Raw genomic sequence first — 24,889 nt, forward strand, 5'->3', positions numbered from 1 at the left:
GTTAAGCTTAATTTAAATTCCAAAGATCTTGTTTTTGGACATTCATCATTGTTACAAGTGAACACCTCAAAGAATTTGTATTGCCTAAAGATGAAGTTATAACAAGCAAGTCAATTGCTAAGATGGATTTTTCTTAGACTTTGAGTCCCTTACTATTGCTAAGATTATATATTTTTTCTTGCCTCTAATTCTAATCCTTCAAACTTGATATTATTGACCTCCTCCTCATTAAGATGGATGTGAGCATGATGCCTCTAAATACAACTTGCTAGATCCAATCCATAAATGTGAGCATCATTATTACCTTCATACACTACTATCATTGCTTCTACCTACAACATATAATTAACAATGAGGTTGATAAGTGCAACATCTACAAAGTTTTAGGTCATTTGTTAGCTAATTATTGTATTAAGTTTAAAGAACTTTAGAACTTGATAACCTCTACTATTTAATTAACTTCTCAACTAATGATTGCATCAACTTGGAGAGATACAATTGTACATACTTGAATACTAATTGTCCAAGTTCTTGGATTAATATTGTTAGTTCTCTAATAACATTATCATTACTATTATAAAATAAATCTATATGCTTGTGAATGTGTTTTTTGTATTATTTTTATTTGTTAATGAACCAATACAAACTTATGATATTAGATTAACAACAAGATCTTTAAATATGTGTATATGTGTGTAGGTATGAAGAATGTTAGTTGTGCAATTGTGGAAACATTGAAGCCTGTATGCTTTTTGAATAAAACCCAGCAACTCCAAAATTCAGTGCATCAATGCTATTCACAAAGCTCACCACTCCTCTAACCCTTCCCCTCTTAATAAATCACAACAGAAGCCAAAATAATAATAATAATAATTTAATAGCATTTATGCATATAAAACATTTATAACACAAAATAAAAGTGACAACCATGAAATTACTATGCCTGTGTGAATGAGGTTGCAATCTGATGCCAGCCTTCAAAACTTCAGATTTGAAATTTTGCTGTTCAGAATTACTGCAAATGAGCCCATTTACATGCGCCCTTCATGCTGCTCTCTCTTAGATAGCTTTTATTGCACGTTTGTCCAGACCTGCTATTCTCACTGTACCATGGAAGAATAGTGCAAATCAGGGTTACGGCATTGTGGGCTTGTTACGGAATTACTAGCCCAAGTCATGAAAACCAGGCACTTCGCTTTGTCTCCTGAAAAATGACTTATTTGCCAAGAAAATATGTAGTACACATTTAGCTCCCAAATTTGAATGCGATCCAATAATAAACACCTAAGGAATGTTAGCAGTTGAAGCATTGTAGAACCAGATTGTAGGACCATTGCAAAAAGCCACAGAAAGCAGATAGCAAACTGATTCACACAGACTTTTATCATAATAGACAGGCGAGAAAGTCAGCCGGAGCGAGACTTTTTCATTTCATGCAGTGACAAATAATAGGTCATAAACCATACTTCGGTAACAAGGGAGTTTCGTTCCAACACCGAGGAGGTAGCAAGACCAATACTACGTCTAGATTAACAACCCCCCAACCCCCTACAGCAAAAGAAAAAGTAGAATTTTGACCGAGAGAGCAGGCCATTCAGGCGGGGTCTCCCATTTCGTGCCTTGATGAATGATTCAAGACCAGGGCAATGACTGGTCTTGTGTATACATACAAATACAATGACATAAAACCTACTGGTCTTCTCCCGACAATTCTGAGTCGGATGTTGAGATCAATGAAGCCATGCCATGAAGGTGCCCATTGACGCACACAAAGTAGTCCACATTATCTTTGTAGGCTCCAAGCCTTTGAATCGCGCTTGGAGGAACAAGTTGCGCCCCTGTCATACTCCAGACCTAAATGGACAAACAAATTTCTCCGTCAGTTTTCAATCATGGATCTTCACGAGTACTAGCAACTCTCATCATTAAAATTATATATGTACACAGTAGCAGGTACTTGTACTGAGGCGCACGGGCTCTTTTTTACTCTTAATATTTACAAAGAATGTTCCAGAAAGATTGCGAAGCCTTTCATCTTCGACCATCAAGACGGCAAGGTCAATTAACAATACAATAAAAAGCATGTTCAATACATACAGGAGATTGTTGGACTACAGAACTGAAGGGAACTACATTATGAATGGTACTGTAGGATTGTAAAGCGATAACCCCTAGTTAACAAGTATAAATGACGTAGAGAGAAAAACTTGCACATGCCAGACGAAGACGAACAATTGTATTTTTATTAAAATGAATCAACCACTATCCTGAGAAAATTACCGCAGTAAAAGTCAGGATTTCTACGAATTGATTGCATAATAAAACTATGTCGCTAGTGGGAAAAATCATGTTATTCTTTGTCCATTTATAAAACAATTGGGAAAGCGCAGGTAAGATTGTACCTTTTCACGACAGAAAGGACAGAACTCAGTCTCCTCCAAATCCACTCGATTTTCAATCAGCAACCGGCGCGTCTTGGACGTTCCAAAGGCACGAAAAACTCCTCGGTAAACACCCAGATCGTCATCGTCTCCATTGTCTAGATGCTCGCAGCAATCAGAAATGTAAAGAGTGTCCGATCGACACTGAATAGGCAAGAAACTCTTTCCTGACGTCCTGGAGAACCTTGATTTCCACACAAAGTGTCCTGGGATGGTCTTGGAATAAAAATGTTTACTCTGGTGGCTCCCGGGGCAGCTGAACATGAGCTTCCCGAGCGGCTGCCACCCCCCAGCAATAGTGCCGCCTTGACCTCCAGCGCCACTCAGCAAATGCGAAACCATCTTGGGCGCCCGGGAGAGACAAAACTCCTTCCAAATCACCTTCTTCATCACATCCGCAAACCGCTTGCAGACCAATGTATACTGGCAAATGAGAAACGGATTCCAGTTCATGGACTTGAACACCAAGTATAGCACCTTCTCGTCCAACAATCCCACGCCTCCATTACTCCCCGATTCTGTACCCCCAGCCTGCACCCCACTGGCTCCATCCTGCACATCCCCGAGCCTCTGCCGAGTCGACCGTGCTAGCATGATGCGCGATGCCGCACCTCCTCCCTTGTGCAAACAACTCATTCATATGGAGCTGACGCTACAACTCCTCTCTGCTCCACCACTACTACTTTTCACCATCCCACCTTTACCACCCGTTTAGATGCTATTAGAGGCCTGTAAGAATCTAACAGCAGCTAGTAAGTTTACAAAATGGTCCAACACTAGTTGATTTTCTTGGCTTGCTTATAGAACATCTGCAGAGCAACCCAGAACAACTACTTAGTGTCAGTGTTAGCAACTTCAAGCTATCTTTCCTAATACATTCTTAGTGTAGAACTGAGTAAAAAATGGAACCGCAATCAGACATATCAAACACAAGGATATGGGATTTACGCTCACTTAAAGTCCATGAAAACATATAGCATTCCGATCGACTTCCAACAATTTCACTTCGTGTGAGACCTCCAATTAGACCCGAATTTTACGAAGTATCAATGGCACAAATATGAAAACGGCGCTTGCATCAACCTGGAGAGAAGATAAAGGATGTACAACTCAAACTCACTTCCAACCAACCGCATGCATAAAAGCTCCTTTTCCAGTTCACCAACTGAATAATCCGGGGCATGTCAGACCCGAGACTTGTAATTACCAGCGCACTATTACAATTAAGCGGATGCCGTGGCTGCACATGACAATAATAGATCTGACTATATGACATGTTCGCAATAACCGCTGGACTTGGACACTATGCAATGTAATTTCTCTACAAGTAAACCCAAGTTCGAGCTCAGAGAGAGAAGACGTAGTTCTCAAAGTACAAATTCTGTGAGGGAAAAATAATACTAGTGATTTTTTAAAAAAAAAACAAATTTTAAGATCTACACAGTAAAATAGATTTTCGATAAAACATTATCCACCTCCTTCGTAAAGACCCCAAACTCAATTGGGAATTATAACCTAAAAAAAATCAGGCGAGCGGCCTGTAATACTGCCAAAACCGGCTCATTCACCTCCCATTAGTGCTTTTCCTCTACCGAAAGTGTGCAGATATAACGTAGCTCGCAGTTCAGAAGAAATGAGTCTATAACATAAGAAGAAGATGAAGTACAGTAACCAAAAAGGGGTATCCACCAATAGAAAAACTGCAATGGAACGGAAACTCGAAACAAATGTAGCGCTTAAGGATTAATACTCTATTCTCTACGCACCGAGAATTCAATCAAATTCAAGCTTCATAGACAGATTCTCCAATGAACTTGTAAACATGGCGCAGATCTTGAGGGTCATGTATCGTCGCGTAAACAGGCCAAACTATTCAGTCATCTCTGCGTTCTAGAATCTTCTCTGTCCACTATGTTCCATCCTTGTCAAGCCTGTACATCTGAGTTTCCATTTACACCTTAAACAAAGCTAACTCAAAGCTGGAAACAGACAACACTGTCTGAAAAGGCTAACATGCTAAGTGTACCAGAAGTGCAGATTATGATCTCAATATCAAGAAAAGTCATTCAGAGCGAAACCTAAAACTATCCTGCCCCGAATCAGGATTAAATCCGATTTTGCCCACTAAAACAAGCGAAATGAACCTTCTTCTATTATCCTTTGCCCCTCCAAAGTTATCTTCTTACTAGTTGATGTCCATCAGGGAGCAAAAGATATTGGGTAAACGCAAAAAATAGAGCGAAGTGAAGCAGACATATGTTTCAGGAACTAAAATCCACTGCAAACACAACAGAAAGACAAACAAACCCACACGTCCTGGACAAGTTGACTAACCTTGTGAAGCTGACAAAACTGCTGAAGATTGTTCCTCAGCCTCAAGCAAAACTTCTGGCGCTACTGCTTTTCACCATAGATTGGCAGTACCTTCAGCATAACTCACTGCTCAAGTATTCTAGTCAGACGAGATCCGAGTAACGTCCGGTCAGGTGCAAATTACAGTAGCAAAGACCTATACGTAGGCAGCATCCAGGAACGCCGTATTTCACGTCTTCCTCAGCTCTTCAGCGATTCTGTTGCTTCCCCCATCCTCTTCCAACCACTCCCCTGCACATCAACCTCAGCTCATACCCTCCGCACTCGGCTCCCTCGTTCCTATCTCTCTTCCCGAGCCTCCCCTTCTCCCGATTCACCATAGCTCAAAACTGCCCACAGCTCCAACACTCCCACCTCAAGCCTTCTATCAACACCCCACTGCCACCATTGCACTCTCCCCCGAAATTCGCCCCGTTCCTCCAGGCCCTCCTCTAAATCCCAACGTCGACACACACACACACAGACTCCGCACCGCCCGCGGCTTCTTCTCCGACCAAGCCAATCACTCACGACGACGCGCCCTGGCCACCACCTCTGCCGTGCTCTCGTTCTCTCACTCTCTCGTTCTCTCTCCCTCTCTCTCTCCACCTTCCTCTCTGAACACTAAAGCTCCACCTGTGCTCAAAGATTTCCTCGCATTGACACCAGGAGCGACGCAACAACTCAGAAAGTAGGGTTGTGAGCACGAGGGTGGCGTCGATCCAAGACTGTGAAGACTATTGTCGAAGAAACGAAGAGACCCAACAGCCCTGTCCCGGCCGCAGGCACAAGTCACACCCTCTCTAGTCTTCTCTCTTTTTCTTTTCTTTTTTTTTTTTTTTTTCTTTTTGTCTTTTCTTCTTCCTTCCCTTGGTCTGTCTGCAAACCTGGTGGATGGCAAAGTCCACACGAACAAAGCAAGAACAGACACACACACACAGACTCACACACAGCGAGAGGGGAGAGAAGCAGAGATGGGGAGGGGGGGGGGAGGGGAGGGGAGGTAGTGGGATTGGCACTACTGGGGTGGGATAGTAAAGAAGTTCATGCCTTCAGTTCGTGGGGCAGTGGGCAGCAAGCAGTGAGGGGAGGTAGAAAGAAGACGAGGAGGATGAAGAGGAGGAGGAGGAGAGAAAGAAAGGGAGAGCAGGGAGAGAGGGAGTCGCGAGGAGGAAGAGGAGGAGGAATCTCGTTTAATGATGCGGATGCCCCATTGCTTGCTTCCTTCCTTCCTTCCTTCCCTTCCTCTAACTTTTTGTTTCATTTTCCTGATGGCTCTCGATCTCTCTCGCTCGATCCAGATCTTGATCTCTCTCACTCTCTCTATGCTCTTTCTCTTTGTCTTTGTCTCTCTCACTCTCTCGCCAATTTCCGGTGATTGATTGACTGGGTCGTCGCTGAGACTGGGTCCTCCAATTGCCATCCATCGCCCCCGAGGATCCTTCGATTGCAGCGAAGGCGATGACGACGATAACGATGATGACGACGATTCTCACCCCCCTCTCACTTTACTTTACGCTCTTCACTTTACATGTTCTCGTTTACTATATACATTTATCCATTGTCGCTAAGCAGGCTTCCTATTGGTCATTGTGGACGAAGATCGGCATTGATTTCGGGGCGAATTGTTCATGCGTTCAGTTTTTGAGGGATTGAAGGTCGTGAGTTCGTATTCGATTGCTGACAATTTTGGTGAGGGGACTTTGGTAAATGGCGCAGATATTATTGAAGGCGGAGGGTATTGAGTCTTCTTACAGATGTGATTCCTTTCAAAGCTTAACGGGTCTTCTTCATTTCGGTTAGCGATCAGGCTGAACTTGTTTGAGTTTTAAGAGTTTATGTGCAATTGGCTATTTTATTCCCTGTTGTCATGACTTGGTTTTGAATGTGTTTCAACATGTAGTTAAAATCAAATTTTATAAAGAAACTGAATTTAAAGTTTATGTGTGTGAATTTTTGTGTTTTACAATCTGTAATTTTTTTTGACGTGAACTTTTATTTATTTATTTATGGGTTTTTCAAGGCAGTGCTTTGAATTTAATTGTTTTTTGTGGTTTTTATTCCTTTTTAATCCTTTCTGTATGTTGAATTATTGTGTGATTTTTAAAATACAGCAATTAGTTGAAAATACATGACATTGTTCTACACAATCAATTTACCTTATATCACTGAAGTCAAGATTACATTTTGGTGAAAACTTATACTTTTTACTTGCAGCTTTTTGACCAAAAATGAATGCTCTATATACTGGTTAATAAAAACAATTACATTATAATAATATTCTCTGTTTTGTTGTGCAACATCAAAACCCATAAATCATTATTTCAATATATAAAATAGGATTCCATGTTGTTTTGCAAATCTAGAATGCATTATTACTTGTGGTATTTAAATATATATTAATTTAATACTCCTAAAAAAATAACAATTGTGAATGACTTTTATTGAAAATATATAATAAATTTCATACATCCACTATAGACTTTTTGTAGAGAATGTAGATAAAAAAAGTGGAATCATATATTTCGAACATAAGATAAGTTGACAAAAGACAAAACATATATTTATATATTCATATGGAGACCACTGAATCAAGGCATTTTATAACCTTGTCAACCTTCTTTTCATGATGTTATTAATAATTCGATGCTTTCAAAAGCAATAATTCAATAAACAATGCTTACAGTTTTAACGTAGAAAAAAAAAAAAAAAAAAAAAAAAAAAAAACACATAAGTTTGTAAGATCTGTCTTTCATATTTTAAAAGAATTTGAAAATAAACTACCGTCATTGCTATTTAACTAAAGCAATTTGTGATTACCTTTGTGGTTTGCAAACTCAGAAAGGTTCTTTTACTGAAAAATCTCCATGCAAGAATAAAGGCCAATTGCTTGAAAATAAAAAAAAAAAAAAAAAACAAGTTTGACAAATTTTAGAAAGAGATTTGTAAATTTGAGCATCTAACATCAAGAAGAAAATCAAACAAATACAGTATTTTTAAAACCAATCTAGAATTTACTCCAAGATTCAATAAAACCATTGATATAGCATATAAATTTACCATGCATAAAAACATGGTTAATATACGAATCAAAAGCAAGCTAGTGTAATTTAAAATGCAAAAGTAGGAAAAATAACACAAAAGAATTTCGAATAATTGTGATTTTTTTAGAGTGTTAAAATTTTTTAAAACTAAATATAATCCACAAGAAGCATACAGGATAGAACAAAATTAAACTTAAGTGCCATAAGTTGTAGAGTGATTAAAAGTCATAAGAGAAAACTAACTATGTATATTTTGGTGATTAATAAATGTAACCTTTTAAATTTACAGTCTATTTAAATTCTTTTCATCTCAACAAAATTATAATATTCTTGAAACATAATCATTAAATATTACAATATTTTTTTTTCCAGTTTCAGAAATTAAGCTATGTATTTAAAGGTATTTTAAAAACCATACAAATAGAATGGAATAAAAAAATGAGAAAAAACAAACACAGAAACAAAGCAAAACAAACCTTTTTGTACAAAATATTGTTGATTTTACAAAGTCAAAAGCATTGTACATTTACAGAATCTACTACAAATACATTTCAGACTTTAGAGTTCAAATAAAATTCTAATAATGAAAAATGACTTAAGTAAGTTTAGATGCAATAATCTCAATTTTGTCAAATAAAAATTCTGTTATTTAAATACAAAGTCTTCAATATTAATAATAATAATAATAATAATAATAACAAAAGAAACTATGGGTTACCAAAAATTGTTAAGTTGATTCTACTCTCTAGGTTTACATGAAGTTTTTAAAATTTGGTATTACACCCAAAAGTTTTAGAGCAAGTAATATTTAATACACTGTGTTTTTTTATTGAAAGACGATCTAAAATAGAGAGCAAAAAATAATTTTGCAGTTAATAGTGTAAAACCATGTAACACCAGTATGTATACTATGTAAAGAGAACCTTTTTCTTGAAGAGTTGGAGTTTAACATAAAGAATTCAAAAAACCAATAAAACTTTACTATGCGAAAAAATAGTTGTACAATTAATGTAAAATATGCATGAATGCATATATTTTTTAATAAACTGTTTGATTTTTTTTTATTTTTATGATAGTACTTTAATTATTCAGGAAACCTTTCAAGTAATTTAAAATAAATGTTTTATCCACATATGGAAAAAACTAATTATAGTAATCAATAACACCTACTTTGAATTCAATGTGTTGAGCTGAATGATTGAAGTAGACAATTTTAATTGCTTGACATTGATAGAATATATAAATAAAAATGAGATGTTATTGAAATTTTAAAAAAGTTGATGCATTTTAATAAAGTAGCCTCTTCAAAAGGCACATAGTGTAAAGTATACATGTTTATATACTTATAGATTAAAGATTGCATAAAAGAGAATATTTTTTACACTTAACTTCAAAGTATTCTTTACTGATATATATATATATATATATATATGTATATATATATAGGTTAAATAAAATTTAAAGAAATTTTACCAAATAAATCTTGCCAGACTTGGTAACTATGATTTCTACTAGTTTCTATTTACACTCAGTGACATTGCAACTATGTTTCTCTACCTAGTAAACCATTTCTTAAGTAGGAACATACTCTCTCTCTCTCTCTCTCTCTATATATATATATATATATATCTCTGAGTTTAGTAAATGATTCGTTCAGAAGAGGTAAATTAGATGTAATATTTTATGGAAAAAAAATATGCAAATTTTAACCCACCAAATTTGTAAATAAATAATAATAATAATAATTTTATTCATGATAGGCATTCCAAATAATTTTTTACATTTTAGGGTTATTTCAATTTAATAATTTTTTGGTGTCTTTATTTGTAGCTGACCTTATTTTAGGTCAAACTTCATTTTGGTATTAATTGTACACTTCATCAACAACAGCATCAACAAAACATAAAAAAGATAATAATATTAATAATATTAATAATACACATTGTGAATCTGTCTTGTATTTTTTTCACTCTTATAAATAAATACATGAAAAAGGTGAAACTAACACTTGGACTCAGAAAAATATGTTGCACAAATCCAAATATAATTTTTCGAGAATACGAATGTTTACTTTCACAAACTGCGGGCGGAAACAGGGGTTGCAAGTGGGTGGGGGATGAGGTGGGAGCAACGGGAACATGGGCTCCGCCGACATAGCGACAGTACAGGTGGACGACCCAGAATGGAGGCGACCCCGTCTGCGCTGCCAAGTCAGCATCGAATCCCGCTCTTTCAGGCATGTCCGTATATCCATCCACTTTTCATTCATTTCCAGCGTGGCGGATGATAACATCCGTTCGAGCTGAGTTGGTGGAATCCTAGCTGGCAACATGGCTGCGTTGATTCTCATGACTTGGTTTGATTGGCTCTCCAATCACACAATTCGCTATAGTTAAGATGTTATCCATTAACTATTATTTCTAGATATAAATGTTTATTAGTATGTATGAGTAAAAATGGATTATATCTTCATGATGGAAAGTTAGCTATTTTAAACGTTGTGGCTGGAAGTAAAGATATGCAAAGTGTAAAACTAAATTAGTGATGAGATTATATATTTTAGTGATGAGGTTGTGTGACTTTTTTAAAAGTGGCTTGTGACCAGTTGGGCATGCAGGTTACAATTGATTGGTTGGACTACTTTGATAGTGTGTACTACATGGACAATCAGCATGTGATCATAGTACCTATTTTGTACGAAAAAAGAATAAAAGACAAATAAAATAATAAACTTAGTGTTAGAAAAAAACACTTGTCAAAACTTTTTTTTTTCTTTTTGCTTTTTCGTATTTTTATTATTACCGTTGTTTTTAACCAAATTCGAAATTCTCAAATACTTAAAGTTTTCAAAAACAATTGTACAATTAAGTACAGCCTCTACACAAAATACTGGTGAATATTGAGTTAGGAATTTATGATTTTTTTTTTTTTTTTTATAAAAAAAACAGAGCCAAAAAGGAACAAGAACTAATCCCACTCAAACCCAAAAAGGTCAAAAAAACTCTGCTCACTCATATGATGAATAGTTTTAGAGTAAATTTTATGATCAATGGTTCAAGTTTCCTCCAACAACTGCATGTTTACATGTATACACACACACACACACATATATATATATATATATATATATACACACAAGATTTTTCCTCTCATTTTGAATTTTAAACTATGTGAAAAGAATATGATTGTGAATGATAAGTATTGGATCAAATTTAGAGATAGAACCACACGAAGGAAAGATATATTTTTTGTTATGTATTTAAGGATTTTACTATTCAAGTCACGAAACTCACCATGGTGGGGTTTACCAATGAGAAATCTCCATGCATGAGTTATTTTAGGGCTCCGGAGCTACCTGTGTTGTACTTCCAGATGGCACGTCAAAATTGGACACACTAGATCAGCTGCTAATGAGACAGAGAGGGAGAGAGGGAGTATTAAACCCCCGCCGCCTCAATGGTCATAGAGGATTAGGATAACATTAGGGAGTGCTTATGAAAACTTATAAATTTATTCATTAATGTAGTAAATAAATAGGGGGTGTGGGAGGGGTTGGGTTTACAATTGGCTCTAAGCTGGGGGCAAAATATTGAGAGGAGAAATACTTTGCATGTGGAATTAGCAAAGGCAGCTACCTTCCAATACGAACCATCGTTTATTAAATAATTATTTGACAATTGTCGCGCAGTAAGTGGAACGACCCTTACACCAGTTGTCCAACTCTGCAAAATGGTGCCAGGTGGACAGAGTCGGTTGCAGGAGAAAAAAAATGCTGACTGGACTTTATCTATTCCCCCTGGTCGCTCTCTCAATCCCCCCCAACTCAGATTCTCGCTCCCACTGCGGGGAACGTTGTTTCCTAGTCGTTGGTTACCGAATTGGCAATTTGCCCTGAAAGACGGGGTTTCATTCCCATCCAATGTGAATGATATCTTATGGATGCACACATTCATCCACTTCCCGCGGTGTAGTACGGAGCAATTGACACTTGGCATTCACTGTGCTTCTGACTTGGGCTCCAGGTTGGCGGAAAGGGGCGTTCTGATAGGATGAAATAGGCACAGACTGGGACGGAATAGGCACAGACTGGGACACCCAGAGTGGTCCTTCCCTTGCCATAGTATTCCAGTTGTATGTTAAAATCCTTCCTTGGATCATGATGTGATTGGTTGAAAAAAACTCCTAACAATATATATATATATATATATATATATTTATTGTTTTGCTCATGTGGGATATATTGAAAGTGAATTTTGGTTTAACTATGCATGAATATAGAATGAAATCTTAAAAAGAAAAAAAGTCTGTTATTGTACAATAGCAACATAATAGTTGCTTTCAAAGACATATCACACTGACTTGTTGTGTTCCATGTACAAAAAGATTGAAGCTGGACTATTGAACCCTTTCATGGTTTGGAGGTTCCATGTTGTAAAAGATTCACATGTTAATTCACCATAATTTAAATCATATTAAAACCATGCTTTTTAGTATCATATAGAGACAACAACAAAAATTACGTTAATGATCAAAATGAAATCATTTGTTTTCAATATTTTTTGTGTGTAGTTGAAATTTTATTATAAGAAAAGTATACCAATTATATAAATACTTATTATTTATTTATTTTGTTGATAGAAATGTTAATTTTTTAATTAATTAATTAAATTACATCATACATCAATGATATATAAATATTAATATAAACATATATGCATACATACATGCATACATACATATATTTGGCAAAAATTTCTCTTTATGTTATTATCAAAGCATATTACAAATTAAGAATTGAATGACAAGATTTAATATTGATTAGGTATATAATATATAATTTATAAATTTGTTATTGAATTTGTTATTGAATAAAAATGAATGTGTTGCAATAAGTTTTTAATTTTTTATTATAATTATAATTTATAAAATTATGATAGTTGTACATATTATATGTTCAAAATGTTTGATATTTTAAAATAGTATTATGAACTTGGTTATAATTTATAATAGAATAATGATGTTTTAGTTTTAATTTCTAGATGCCATAAATTTTTGATAATAATATTTTTAGATATATATTTAGAAAATTCTTATATAAAAGGAATAAAGTAGGTCTATTTACATTCATTCTAAATGCAATCCATTTATTTATGCATTCATTCATATATTATTTTATTTTTAATTTTTACCATGGTTTTATCTTAAAAAGATTGTCAAGTCTTTTTTCTATAATTTTGGTGATTGCTATTAAAGATGTTGTTGTTGCCTAGAATTTATGGATTTATAAATCATTTTCTTTTGTCATTGCTACATCAATTTCAATTCACTACTAATTTGATATTATTTCTATCATTTGCATTTAGATGACTTAGAAGTGCTAGTCCTTTTATAACAATTACTCAACTTACAAAAAAATCTCTTTTGTTATATTTGATAGACTAAGTGATTTATCAATCTACAATAAACATCCATGTTCTATTGTATTGTAAAGAAGATGGTTCTCTTGACTATCATCTAATGGCTAATTATAATTATATGATAATGTTTAACATCCACACAAACATTGACAATGTTGAGGTTGTATAAGTCTTTGCAAATACCATTACAAGATTTAAGATCTTAAGATTAAGAAGTTATTGAAAATACCATCACACAAGAAAAAAATTAAATAAAGCAATAATGGAGACAAAAAAATATCTATTATCTCTATTATTCTTTGATATAAAATACAAACAAAGCAATGAGAGAGAAAATAATGAAGTTTTGGTGGTGGTAACAAGATGTTTTAAATGGCATATAAAAGTTAAAGATTTAGATTCTTTTGTGATGGTCTCTTTTATTAGCAATAAAAAACTATTACTATATTAAACAAACTCCTTTATAGTATAAAAGAAAATTTTAAAGAATTCATAGAAAAGATGGAGACTCCTAAGAACATTGTCATTGTATTAATAATTTATGTTTTTTTTAGTAAGGTTTTAATGAAATTTTCATCCAGGCACTAAATCCATCAATAAAGCAATAGTTCTCAAATAGGACTATTTTAAATAATGATGTTTTAATTATTCTAACAAATCTTGAAATTTAATAAAATATATAAACACACACATTCAAGTTTAATTTAAATATTCAATATTATGCTTTCTTTAAACAAATATTCACATACAAATTTTAGATTTGAGTTATGATTTTGAAAACACTTCAACGTATTTTAATTATATATTAGTTGTATCATGGAGAATCATTCAGGTGGCTTGATGTCTTCAAAATCGAGAAGTCCTCTCCTGCCTTACTGGAATCCCATGATCTGCGATGGCAAACAATTTCAGCTCGAGAATAAAAGGAACCGAAGAGCATCATTTCCAGCCATGCCCAGCATAAGCGAGAAACGCTTCCTCATTCCCCAGAATTGAGGTCTAGCCATGGCATTGGAGATTCATGAGCTTAAAGTTGTTTGAAAAACGCTGAGTTTCTTCTTTTGCTGAAGCCTTTGTCTGCCAGTCTTTCACGAGCTAGACGCCCAGCATAACATCTTGGTCCCTTCACATTACCAATTGCCACACGAAACAAGTCTTGTCATCAGAACGTGATCCGTTCCACACCTGGGAAGCGGAAATGAGGCAAAAAAAAAACGGGGGGAAGGGACAATGTTGCACATATATCACTATGATGCACACTAAAACATGAAATGAGACACATTGCAGAATGCACGCTTCAATGCATATTGATACACCTGTAATTCTCTTATTCACACTCAAACTACTCCTGCAGCAAAAAGCACAGAAACCCAGATACGTGCTTAATATGAATGCAAAACTCTGCAAGCTCCCAATTACTTTCAAAGCTCCGGGGAACATGAACTTGCACATCAAATTACTTTGAAGTAGTCTTTTACATTCCACCTTCCATTAAACGTCATCAAGCGTCCGAAGAACAACGCAACGCTAACCTCTTCCTCTCTTTATCCGCACACAGACACGCTCAACTGCTTCTTGACTAGAGAATTGAGTTTCTTGTACCGTGGTAACCCAAACACGGATTCTTCCACTTCCATACCCAACAAGGATGTTTACAGACTCGAACAGATACTCCAGGGGATTCCAAGAAGTCATTCAAAGAGCAAATAGTTACGTACCTATGATGCTTGCAATGTAAAATTATTACTCACCTGCATGCACTACACTCACAACCAGTGACATTGGAGCTCTGTCAACTCAACAACACAGCCCCAGCTTCTGAAAGGGTATTTGTACTGACTATGCAGGAATTTACATCAATTGTGTTGAACTTCCACTAATGTTCTTAACACCCACACGCATGCACACACAATATTGCTCTCCTCCGAGAATAGCAACACAACACTCGATCTGTGAGACAACTAATGTAAGCCCTTCGTCTAAACAGGTTTAGGAGACTTTTTTGGATTTCATAGTCAGTTCCAGCCAGATTCAGTACTTGATCTGAATGGTGTCAATGGCCATGCACAATATTAGTTTCATTTAATGCCAGTTTTTTTTCCCAACAGAATAGTATTTTGGTCAATTCAATGTTGTACCTGAGGTTCAGCGTAGAATGCAAGTTTTGGAGTGGTTTAATCATTCTTTGAAGTAAATTCATGTCATATTTTTCAAAAATCAAGCAGTTTATCTCAGAACGGAAAATAGATGAAATCCAATAGTTGTCTGTATCAATATTGAGTGAAACTTTGCAAAATAAGTCAATATTGTTTTGATAGAAAGTCAAAACAAACTTTTTACATTAAATTAATTTAAAGAGGCATAAAGAAAGTTTGTGTAGGGTTTCTATTAATTCATACATTATCGTTCTGATGTTCACTAATAGATAAAATATTATTAATTATTATTTCTGAAGCTAAAGTTTATGCACAATGAACACTTTTAATGAAAACTTTTTAAAATGTCCAATACTAAGTACTAATTTTGTAGATCATCTCCAAGGTGACTTTGCTGCATAGCTTGAAGTTTTTTTTTTGGGTTTTAAGTACAAATGGTCTTCTAATAGGTTGTTGATGTTAATCAAATAATGCATGGTAGTCAATATGGTTGATTGCTATATAATTTTGATGATTCTTCCTACAACCTAAAAATAACTCAATAGTCACAATATTGTGGAATCTTTTATTGATTTTGTGCATTTATTTATCACCTATGGTCATCAAGTTTCTTCTAACTTTTTTAAGACAGATTTGAATAGAGCTTGTATTACAATAAAATTGTTCCCCTCACTAAAGTAATAAGTATTAAATTATCAAAAACACATACAACACATTAACATTTTATATCAAATAATAGATGGAATCTATGGATTTAACTTTAAACTTACAATAATCCAAATTAATTTTTTGTTCAATATCAACACAATACCATCAACAAACATTGAAGATGTTCTAGCAATAAAGTGAATTGACTGACATTCACAATAAAAAAAGATTATACAAAAACTATTAGTAATTTTTTTCTCATTAAAAAATGTCTTAATACAAGATAAGACCAAAAGAATGCATAATTTATTAAAAAAATATTTTTATAAGTTGATACTATAATTCTATTTATCTTAAATTTTTATATATTTGTAAGAGAGAAGCTTGTTAAAATCTCTATTTATTTATTTATCAAAAATATAATAATATATATATATATATATATATATATATACATATACATACAAATACATATGTTTTATATGTATTTGATTAAAATTACACATAATGTCATTTTTTAATTCTTTAAAATAAAAAATAATTTATTTACTTTTATTTTATAATAATACCTTATATATATATACATGTATGATATTATATGGTATTATATATATACATACATATATACATACATATATACATTCATTTAAATCTATCAAAAAAATCTTATAATAAGTAAAATTGTTAAAAAGATTATATATAAATATAGATATTTAAGATTTAAAAATCAGAGGATTTTTTTGTTCTACTATAAAATTAATTTTTTTATATTAATATTTCAATTCTAATATTTGAAATATGATATATTTTTATAAGAAAAAATTCAAAATAAAAGAGTCAATTTAGAAAAAAATTAAAATTTAATATAAATATGTGAAAATTTTTAACTTGATAGTTTTTTTTGTTGATTTTTTTAATCAAACATAATACTTCTAAACACATTTTAAAAAAAATCAGAAATGAAGTAGAAAGAAAAAAATCCTAAATAGTAAAAAGGTAAATTTTTGTAATATAATCAGCAAAAGTGAGAATAATCAATATAGCAAGCTCTAGAACTAATTTTGCATTAGACTTAATTTATAATTAAAACTAGACTAGAAGCAAGAAAGAAGTTGTATTTTTTTTTTTTTCATTATTACATAAAATGAACATAAATTATTTTTTAAATATATCTCTAATATATTAATAAATAATAAAATATATCAAAGAATATTTCAACAATATAGGTCTTGAATCTTTGCATGATTAGCATAATTTTGATAAGAATTGTAACCTAGAAGTATAGTTTGACAAAAATAAATAAATTATGTATATATATATATATATATATATATATATAATTAGAAATTTATTTATTTATTTATTTTTTAATTGTTTGTCCTTTTTACAATTGTATACAGACATATCAAAAGGACTTCATGGTTTTTTGATAAGCTATCAAAAGAATTGAGAGGGCATCCACTAAGCTTACATCTATTGCCACTATTGCAATTTTCTCACATCGCAAGCTTAATGTCTTCGATTTTGGCTATCTCAATGCAACATCTTGAAGCATTACACTACAACACATGTACTAGAATTGACAAGATTAACCTATTGGAATTAAGAGTGTAATTCTAACATTGAGTTGTTACTTTTATTCTAGACATAGAAGTGATTTTATATTATATTGAATTTTTATTTTATTTTGGTGAAGGAGGTGAACCACAAAGAATTGTGATTCCTCAATAGTATCTTTTTAGCATTGACATTAATACAAATTGATGTTATGGATATACCTATAATTATCTAAATAATATGAATACGTAGAAGTAAGTTAATTTTACAACATCTTATGGAAAAGCTTCCTAAAAGGTTTACAGAAGTGGTTTCACCTTTATACATGTGTATAGGTGATTGATAGGTTAAAAACTTAGCCAATAAGTTAGCCACATGTCACACTTATTGATAGCTTGTGGTACAAGTTAATGATGTGGTGCACTTATAAGAAACTTGTCTTACAAGTTAAGACAAGTGTCTTGCAATTAGACATGTATTGGAGATCCTATAAAACGTTGCTGCATAGCTCTTAGGTAGATGGTATATATAGAGGTAAGAGTGAAGCTTTCACTTTTATCAACTCCTTTTTTGTTTCTAGTCTAGTTTTAAAAATCTATAGTTTTTTAATTTTTGACAATAGCCATTCTAATTTTTGGTTAAATATATTTACTTTCTTATTTCTACTTTATCATCTCTTTTATTCATTTTTTATTTGTTTACATATCTTTTTTGAGTTCTTGTCCTTGAAAATTGATTATTTGTTGAATGTATGATTTTTGATTTCTAATACACTCTTCTAACTAAGATATGGTGTAGGTGGGATTCTCTTCTAAAAATGCTAAGTAACAGAAGGTGATATTTGAAGCTAATCTTGCTTCATTGCTAGTTTTGCATACTCCTACAAATACAAAGATGGAATTATCTATACAATCATAAATTGCTCCAGGTGCAGTATGATATTTTTTCTTCAATGTAAATATTGCTACTTGGTTTGTTATTGTTGATGTGATTTCTTCTATTATTGGTTTAGATTTACTTTCTTTTCCACATACCATCTCTCACAATTCTTCCATTTCTAATTTCATCTTGATTATTTGCCTCTACATTGTGTACAAAGAGCCATCAAATTTTGGCCATTCATTGGTATTGATGTTGTTTGAAGCCATCTTTATGAGGGAGGGTCTATTCATGCCCCAATTTCTATCAAAAATGTCTTTCATACATCCCTTCGTCTTCTAGGCTTCATTTTTTTTTAATTTTCTATAATTTTCTAAGGTTGGATACCCTATTGAAATTAGGAGTGTAATTCTAAAATTAATTTTTTATTTTTATTATGAATAAGAGAGTGATTTTACATTGTGTTGTGTTTCTATTTTTATCTTGTCGAAGAAGATGAACCACAAAGGGTTGTGACTCCTCGATAGTATCTTTTCAGTGTTGGCATTACCACAGATTGGTTATCTATTAATTGTGTGATTTCTGATTTCTAATACAACCTCGTTTTGAAATCTATTCAGAGACAAGACGAAACACCCTTGTCGAGGACCCTCCATCTTGTCGAGGACCCTCCATCTCCAGATTGAAAAGCAGTGCTTCCTTCCATCGTCTACCCCGCCGTCGCCTTGGATTCATATCAAGGGCCTTCGTGGTCACGATTGAAGTCGCCTGTTACCCTTGGGCAAGAGTACTTATGGGCGGCCGACAGCCTGCACTTCACTTGGCCGGGGTACCCAGTGATGTGACCGCACTTCAGCGTCAAATACAGTTTGTGGAGCACAGGTCGATAAGTTCCATGGGACCCATAATCTTTGGTCCAACGTTCTGCGGAGCTTTTGGTGGGAAAGGCGAGTTGTAGAGATGACTGCAAAGACGAGGTGTTTGCAGTTTTGTGTGTGGTTTATCAGGCGGTGATGAGGGGAGCTACATCAATCGCACAGTTAACGACATCTCTAACAAGAGAGGCGATACGCGAAACAAACGAACGTGGCCAAAGGGATTGCGAGGTACTATTCATTCTACATGTTGAGACGTCATTATCCAGGCTACTATGATCGTTGGGAGTTACAGTGCAAGGTGTTTGAGATGGCTATTTTATCAAAATGAGACATGCTAAAAGAAGGAGTTATCTGCATGTGTCATCACGTGTAGGCTACACATTTCACTGGACACCCATCTAGGAGACAGGCGGGATTGAACCACCGACCTATCGGACTGCAGCCGATTGCTCTACCACTGAGCTATATCTCCTGCGAATCACCTCGGAATTTCCTTAGATGTCTTAGACAAACGATAACAAATATATAATTAGACTAATCAAGACAGTATCGCTGTATAAGACAGTTTCAACGGTGTTGGCGACAGAAGCAGATCTGAACTCTGTGGAGACTGGTTCATGGTTCTGACGTCACCGAGCCCAGAATATCCATCCATGTTTTCAACTCTCTGAATCTATCGGGAAGAATCTGCTAATTGTGAAGGTTTTTGAATTGTCCGTGATCGCCCAGGCCGTGGTGTTACATCAACCTCATGTTGGTCCCAAATTAGGGTTTTCTTTTTGTGCCCATGTCTCTGTACTCACTAGTGCGGAAGTGATTCCTTTTGTTCTGCGTCTTGTAACCACTTAGTTCTTGCGGGAGTTCAAAGAGCAGTGTTCTGTTCGATTCGTAGTGGAGTGATAGGTTGGCGGTAATCGGTTTATGTTTTGAGCAGGTTGGAGTAATTCGGGGAAGGTTTTGGTGGTTTTGGGAAGTGATGGAGATGGAGGTATGCTTCAAAGTAGCTTTTTAATGGGTGCATGTGATTGGGTGATGTGGGGATTGTGCTGTTTAGGGAGATGTAGCGGTGTTTTTGTTTCGAATTTGTGAGGTATTGGAACTCGAGCTAGCGGAATTCGGATAGCTGTGCCTGCGGCAAAATGTTATTGCAGTGGTTGGGATGTGTAGAGTAATTTGAGTTTGTCGATATGCTGGCGACAGGATTGATTCGGAAAATGTGTCGACTGCAGTAGCTGTGGTCTATCACGCAAGAATTCGAGTATTGATTCTCGAAATTGTGTTTTGAGGCTTGTGCTCAACAATCGTTGGCAGTAGACAGAGCTGACTTGGAGATAGGCAATTGCTTAAATGTTTGTGTTGCAGAGCTAAAACGAAGTTGTAATGGTTATCTGGATGTCTCAGGTAGCGAATAAGATTGGCGGATTGCTTTAGATGTGGTCTGTGTGTGATGGCTATTGTGAGTTTGGCGTGAGAGAACAGGATGCAGAGCCCAAATACTCGACTGCACCAGGTATCGTGACCCGTATGCTATCTGTGTCGGGACATGTTCCGTGATACTTTGCTCCTTTTAGTGCTTAATTGGCAGTCTAACTCTGAGATGGGTCTTTTTTGTTTGTGGGAGGGAAAAATTGGTCGCATTCTTGACGTTTCTCTCGTAGTTTGGTGCTCTTTGAGCCCACCGCTGAAATTACCTTTACTCACAGAGCTCACCTGGTCGCATCTGAATACGTTTAAATATGTTTAGGGGTGAGATTGTTGCTGTAGATTGTGGGACTCACCTTTTGTTAGCGAAGAGCGTCATATTAGACATGAACTGCTTGCAAGCTTCAAGTTTGGGCTATCAGCTTACCCATGTGGTGATCTGCTGTACCGTCAAAACCTGCATTTATTGGGATCCCTCTGAAAACTAATCCCTCTCATATTATATTCTTGCAAATGTGAATCACCTCATGGAGTTTTGGGATCTTTAAATTCCGGCGTACCTCTGAATTTTTTTCATTTGTGAATTCACGTCTTTAATGTTCTGTATCTGATGTTGGTTCAGGATCATTACAAAGTGCTTGGCGTGGATTATGATGCGTCGATTGATTCAATTCGTACTAGCTATCTGCGCCTCGCTCTGGTTTGTGAATGAACACTGATGCATGCTGTATTTGTCTAAGGAGTTTCGGATGTCCTGTGTTGGATACTGCATACTTTTATCGCAATATCTGATCGCTTGTTTGATTCATCACGGGTATCTGCTTATATACACGTAGAGAAGATGAACATTTGCTGCGTACTGAGTGAGGGGTTGTATCAAACAACACTTTTCTGGTGATTTTATGAAATGATTTGTTATGTATCTGATCGTTATAAGCACCGTGTATTTCTCACCTTGACTCTTATACCTTGCAGAAATGGCACCCCGATAAGCACAATGGTGCAACTGCGGCGACTCTTAAGTTTCAGGAGATCAATGAAGCATACCGAGGTTAGGCTTTTTGGGCTTTTTCATGTGATGGTCTTTCGAGTTGCAGTGCTTTGCTAAAGCTTCAAATCACTTGTAGTAGGTTATGAAGAAAAAAATGCCAAGTAAACTCCTCATAAAACTTGAATTTAGCGTCTGAAGCCGCATATCTTTGATGCTTTCGAGAATTAAGTTCTATGTGCTAGGTGTACTGGACACTATATAGAAATCTCTATTGCAATGTAAGGTCCTGGTATCACTGGATTATTGTCAGAAAACCAATGTACGTAGGCCATTGCACTTGATAAAACCAAAACCTAATCAACAGTTTCATGTCGTTTTGGTTTGTGGAGAACAGTCTTAAGCAACCCATGTATGCGGCACGAGTACGATATGCATGGCAACTACGGCCTTCAGGATTACAACTACACTGTGAGTGATTATGTTACCAGGAGTTGCTCTCTCACTATGTTGATCACGCTGGGTGTAGGTTTTTGGTAATGCGGGCTGTTGGATTAGATTTTATAAAGAGCCGCAGGTCTAATACCGTTAGGCAGACCTGGTTGGTCTGAGACTTAAGTACTCAGAACTTGTGTTGCTCTTCTTAGATCCTTTCTTAGATGATCATTATAGGTCAAATCAATAAAAGTGACAATTGGGTTATGTCTTGTGGTAATTGCAGGATTACCTCAAGCGTTTTAAAAGCTTAATATTGACCTGCAATGGGCTGGGTATCGGCAGCCGCATACACTTGTGATTCTGATTGGCTAATCAATGCCCGACAGGAGATTTGAAGTTGAAAGCTTTTCTTCTTTACGCTTGCATGTGTAGATGACGGAGCAAAGAAAGCAGTAATGGAATTGGCTCACTGGAACCTTCTCAACAACCATAGTTATATGACATAGAACAGAGGCGGCATTTTAGTCGTTGATTCCAACTTGCTGGGGCATCTCAGCGTCTCAATTGACTTTGACGTACTGTTGTAATAGGCCGTGGTCTGTACCAGCTTGATTTTTCTTCGATTTACTAGTGGAGTGAAGATGATTGGAGTGGGTTCGTCACTTGAGTTCGATCAGAACTAGGAATGCCCACACCAATGTCAACAGTGACGCGGTATATCGTGTTCACAACTTTTGTAGATGCTGTATTGTCTTGAGGTTAGGGTGCCACCAGCAGCCTTCAGTACCGTAGCTTGATCATTTTAGAAGTAACAATCTAGCATTGTGCTGCTTTTAAAATGAATTCTCTGGCAGAAGTGATAGTCGGTGATGAAAGCGGTGACATCGTTGCTTTTGATCAGTTCAATCATGCACTTGTATTCCACATGAAAAGAGGAGATCTGGAGTAACAATTTTGTGTCTCATTTATTAGAAGATATGATTATCTGCCAAAGTTGAGACCTGTCTTTGTTCCAACATTGTTTAAACGTGAGAAAACGTGGATTGATTGAACACAAAAGAAAATCACATGCGTTTTGTTATTTCATGTGAATATAACTTCTGGATGCTTTTGCCATTTATCTATTTTTGTATTTTTACAAGGACTAATTTAGTTCACCATCTCGAATTTCGTGTAATAAAAACATATATATATATATATATATATATAGATATAGATATACCATTTCTTTCCAATAGAATCTGATTCTGGGAATTTGATAGCTGTATGCTATGCACACATGCCTTTTTAACTCCCAGCAGTTATCTTTATTTGTTATTAAATTTGTAATTTGATATACTACTCTATATTCATGTTTGAAATATACTTAAATAGTCATGCACTTTGGTTTCCTTTTATTCCTATGAACAATTTATGCCATGAGACATAATCAAAATATTTTCAAGTTTATTATATTTATTTCTTTGTTTATCATCTGTTTCAGAAGTTGTAACTATTACAGTTATCAGTTATTTTAGTCTTATTGTACAGCATTGAGCATCAAACTCAAACCTTGTTTCCATGACTCAAACTCCATGAGGTGTTTCTCACTTCAACTCTAATCATGAATGAAAACACTCTTCATATGATCCAAAAAAATTAATCATAAATTGTAAAATTAAAAATGCTTACTATTATCATCTTATTGAAGATTTGGACCTCCAAATGACCACAAAATACTGATAGCATTAATTTTCACAGTAAAGTGAACAAAGTTGAAATTTTCATGGGAAAAATAATGACATAAAATGGTATTTTATTTTATAGTTGATGAAATGTTTATTACAATTAGATTTTTTATTTTTATTTTTCAAATTACTTATTCTGAATCAGTTTTATTTAAAAGAAATTAATTAGAGGTCAAGGAAATTAATCTTGTTGTTAAGAATGAAAGATCTAGAATAAATTGGTTATCCTTTGGAAATAATATCAAACAAATATAATCAATCACAAAAATGATGTATGATTAAGTAGATAAGTAGATTAAGTAGATAAGTATATTATAAATAATTTTACAAAAAAAACTAGAAGCAAAGTCCATATTTCAAAATAGATCATTGTTGAGGCAAAAACAACCCTCCATTCTAACCAAGTAAGATTCCACCTAAACTTGTTTCAACTTATGGCTCTTATAATAATCTCCATATTTTCACCTTATTCCATCTCACCATAGCTTTGAGTAGTACCCCTAACATCAAATCTAACAAACTTCTTACATAAGAAAGCACAAAGGAAAAGAAGGATAAAGAAGACAATTAGAAGAAATGTATATAGCTTCAAGCACAAGCAATGTATGAGAATGCGCTTAGGTAGCAAAGAGCCCTAATAGTGTGATCCAAAGAGTGGCTTGGGATTTTAAACATATTCACAAGGAGAAGCATGCTCTCCTTGTGAATACTACCAAAAAGTGGCCTTAATGCCAGGGATCACCAAAGAAGCATGGCCTCCCTCTTCATGATGTACCATACCCAATAGTTCATTTCTCTACTAGTACAATATTTATTTTGCGAAGGGGGGTGCTCAACCTCACTCTTTGCTAAATGAATGACCCATTCCACACAAGGAAAGTCCTAAATCCATGTTTACTTGTTGAACAATAATACTAGAATGTGGAGCATGAAAAACATCCC

General features: G+C 34.8%; 2 protein-coding genes and 1 non-coding gene across 11 annotated transcripts; 1 reads left to right on the top strand and 2 right to left on the bottom strand.

The window, feature by feature from the left end:
• Positions 1-1,392: 1,392 nt before the first annotated feature.
• On the bottom strand, positions 1,393-5,887 carry LOC112281572 (EID1-like F-box protein 2). Of its 5 annotated transcripts, none has more exons than XM_024518224.3 (4): positions 4,776-5,887; positions 3,525-3,681; positions 2,403-3,250; positions 1,393-1,854 (listed from the first exon to the last, which is right to left on the bottom strand). In XM_024518224.3, exons 3-4 carry the CDS (start codon positions 3,075-3,077, stop codon positions 1,690-1,692), a joined length of 840 nt encoding a protein of 279 aa, XP_024373992.1. In that variant the 5' UTR covers positions 3,078-3,250; positions 3,525-3,681; positions 4,776-5,887; the 3' UTR covers positions 1,393-1,689. The 5 variants fall into 5 exon arrangements, with proteins under 5 accessions (XP_024373992.1, XP_024373993.1, XP_024373991.1 ...); XM_024518225.3 differs by lacking the exon at positions 3,525-3,681 and adding an exon at positions 3,396-3,524 and having other exon boundaries at positions 4,776-5,467; XM_024518223.3 differs by having other exon boundaries at positions 3,562-3,681; positions 4,776-5,326.
• A 12,526-nt stretch (positions 5,888-18,413) lies between these two features.
• On the top strand, positions 18,414-23,196 carry LOC112280822 (uncharacterized). 5 transcript variants are annotated; one of them, XM_090249643.1, is made up of 9 exons: positions 18,414-18,543; positions 19,115-19,600; positions 19,746-20,125; positions 20,307-20,360; positions 20,774-20,882; positions 21,417-21,494; positions 21,770-21,845; positions 22,180-22,253; positions 22,504-23,196. In XM_090249643.1, the coding sequence occupies exons 5-9, from the start codon at positions 20,853-20,855 to the stop codon at positions 22,576-22,578; spliced, it is 333 nt and encodes a 110-aa protein (XP_090105769.1). In that variant the 5' UTR covers positions 18,414-18,543; positions 19,115-19,600; positions 19,746-20,125; positions 20,307-20,360; positions 20,774-20,852; the 3' UTR covers positions 22,579-23,196. The 5 variants fall into 5 exon arrangements, with proteins under 5 accessions (XP_090105769.1, XP_090105771.1, XP_090105770.1 ...); XM_090249645.1 differs by having other exon boundaries at positions 19,746-20,107; XM_090249644.1 differs by having other exon boundaries at positions 19,746-20,074.
• Positions 19,773-19,844, bottom strand: TRNAC-GCA (transfer RNA cysteine (anticodon GCA)). Its single transcript has one exon. It is a non-coding gene; the product is annotated as a tRNA-Cys (tRNA).
• Positions 23,197-24,889: the final 1,693 nt, after the last annotated feature.

Source organism: Physcomitrium patens, chromosome 4, assembly GCF_059467195.1.
Source record: "Physcomitrium patens ecotype Gransden chromosome 4, ASM5946719v1, whole genome shotgun sequence".
Taxonomy (NCBI): domain Eukaryota; kingdom Viridiplantae; phylum Streptophyta; class Bryopsida; order Funariales; family Funariaceae; genus Physcomitrium; species Physcomitrium patens.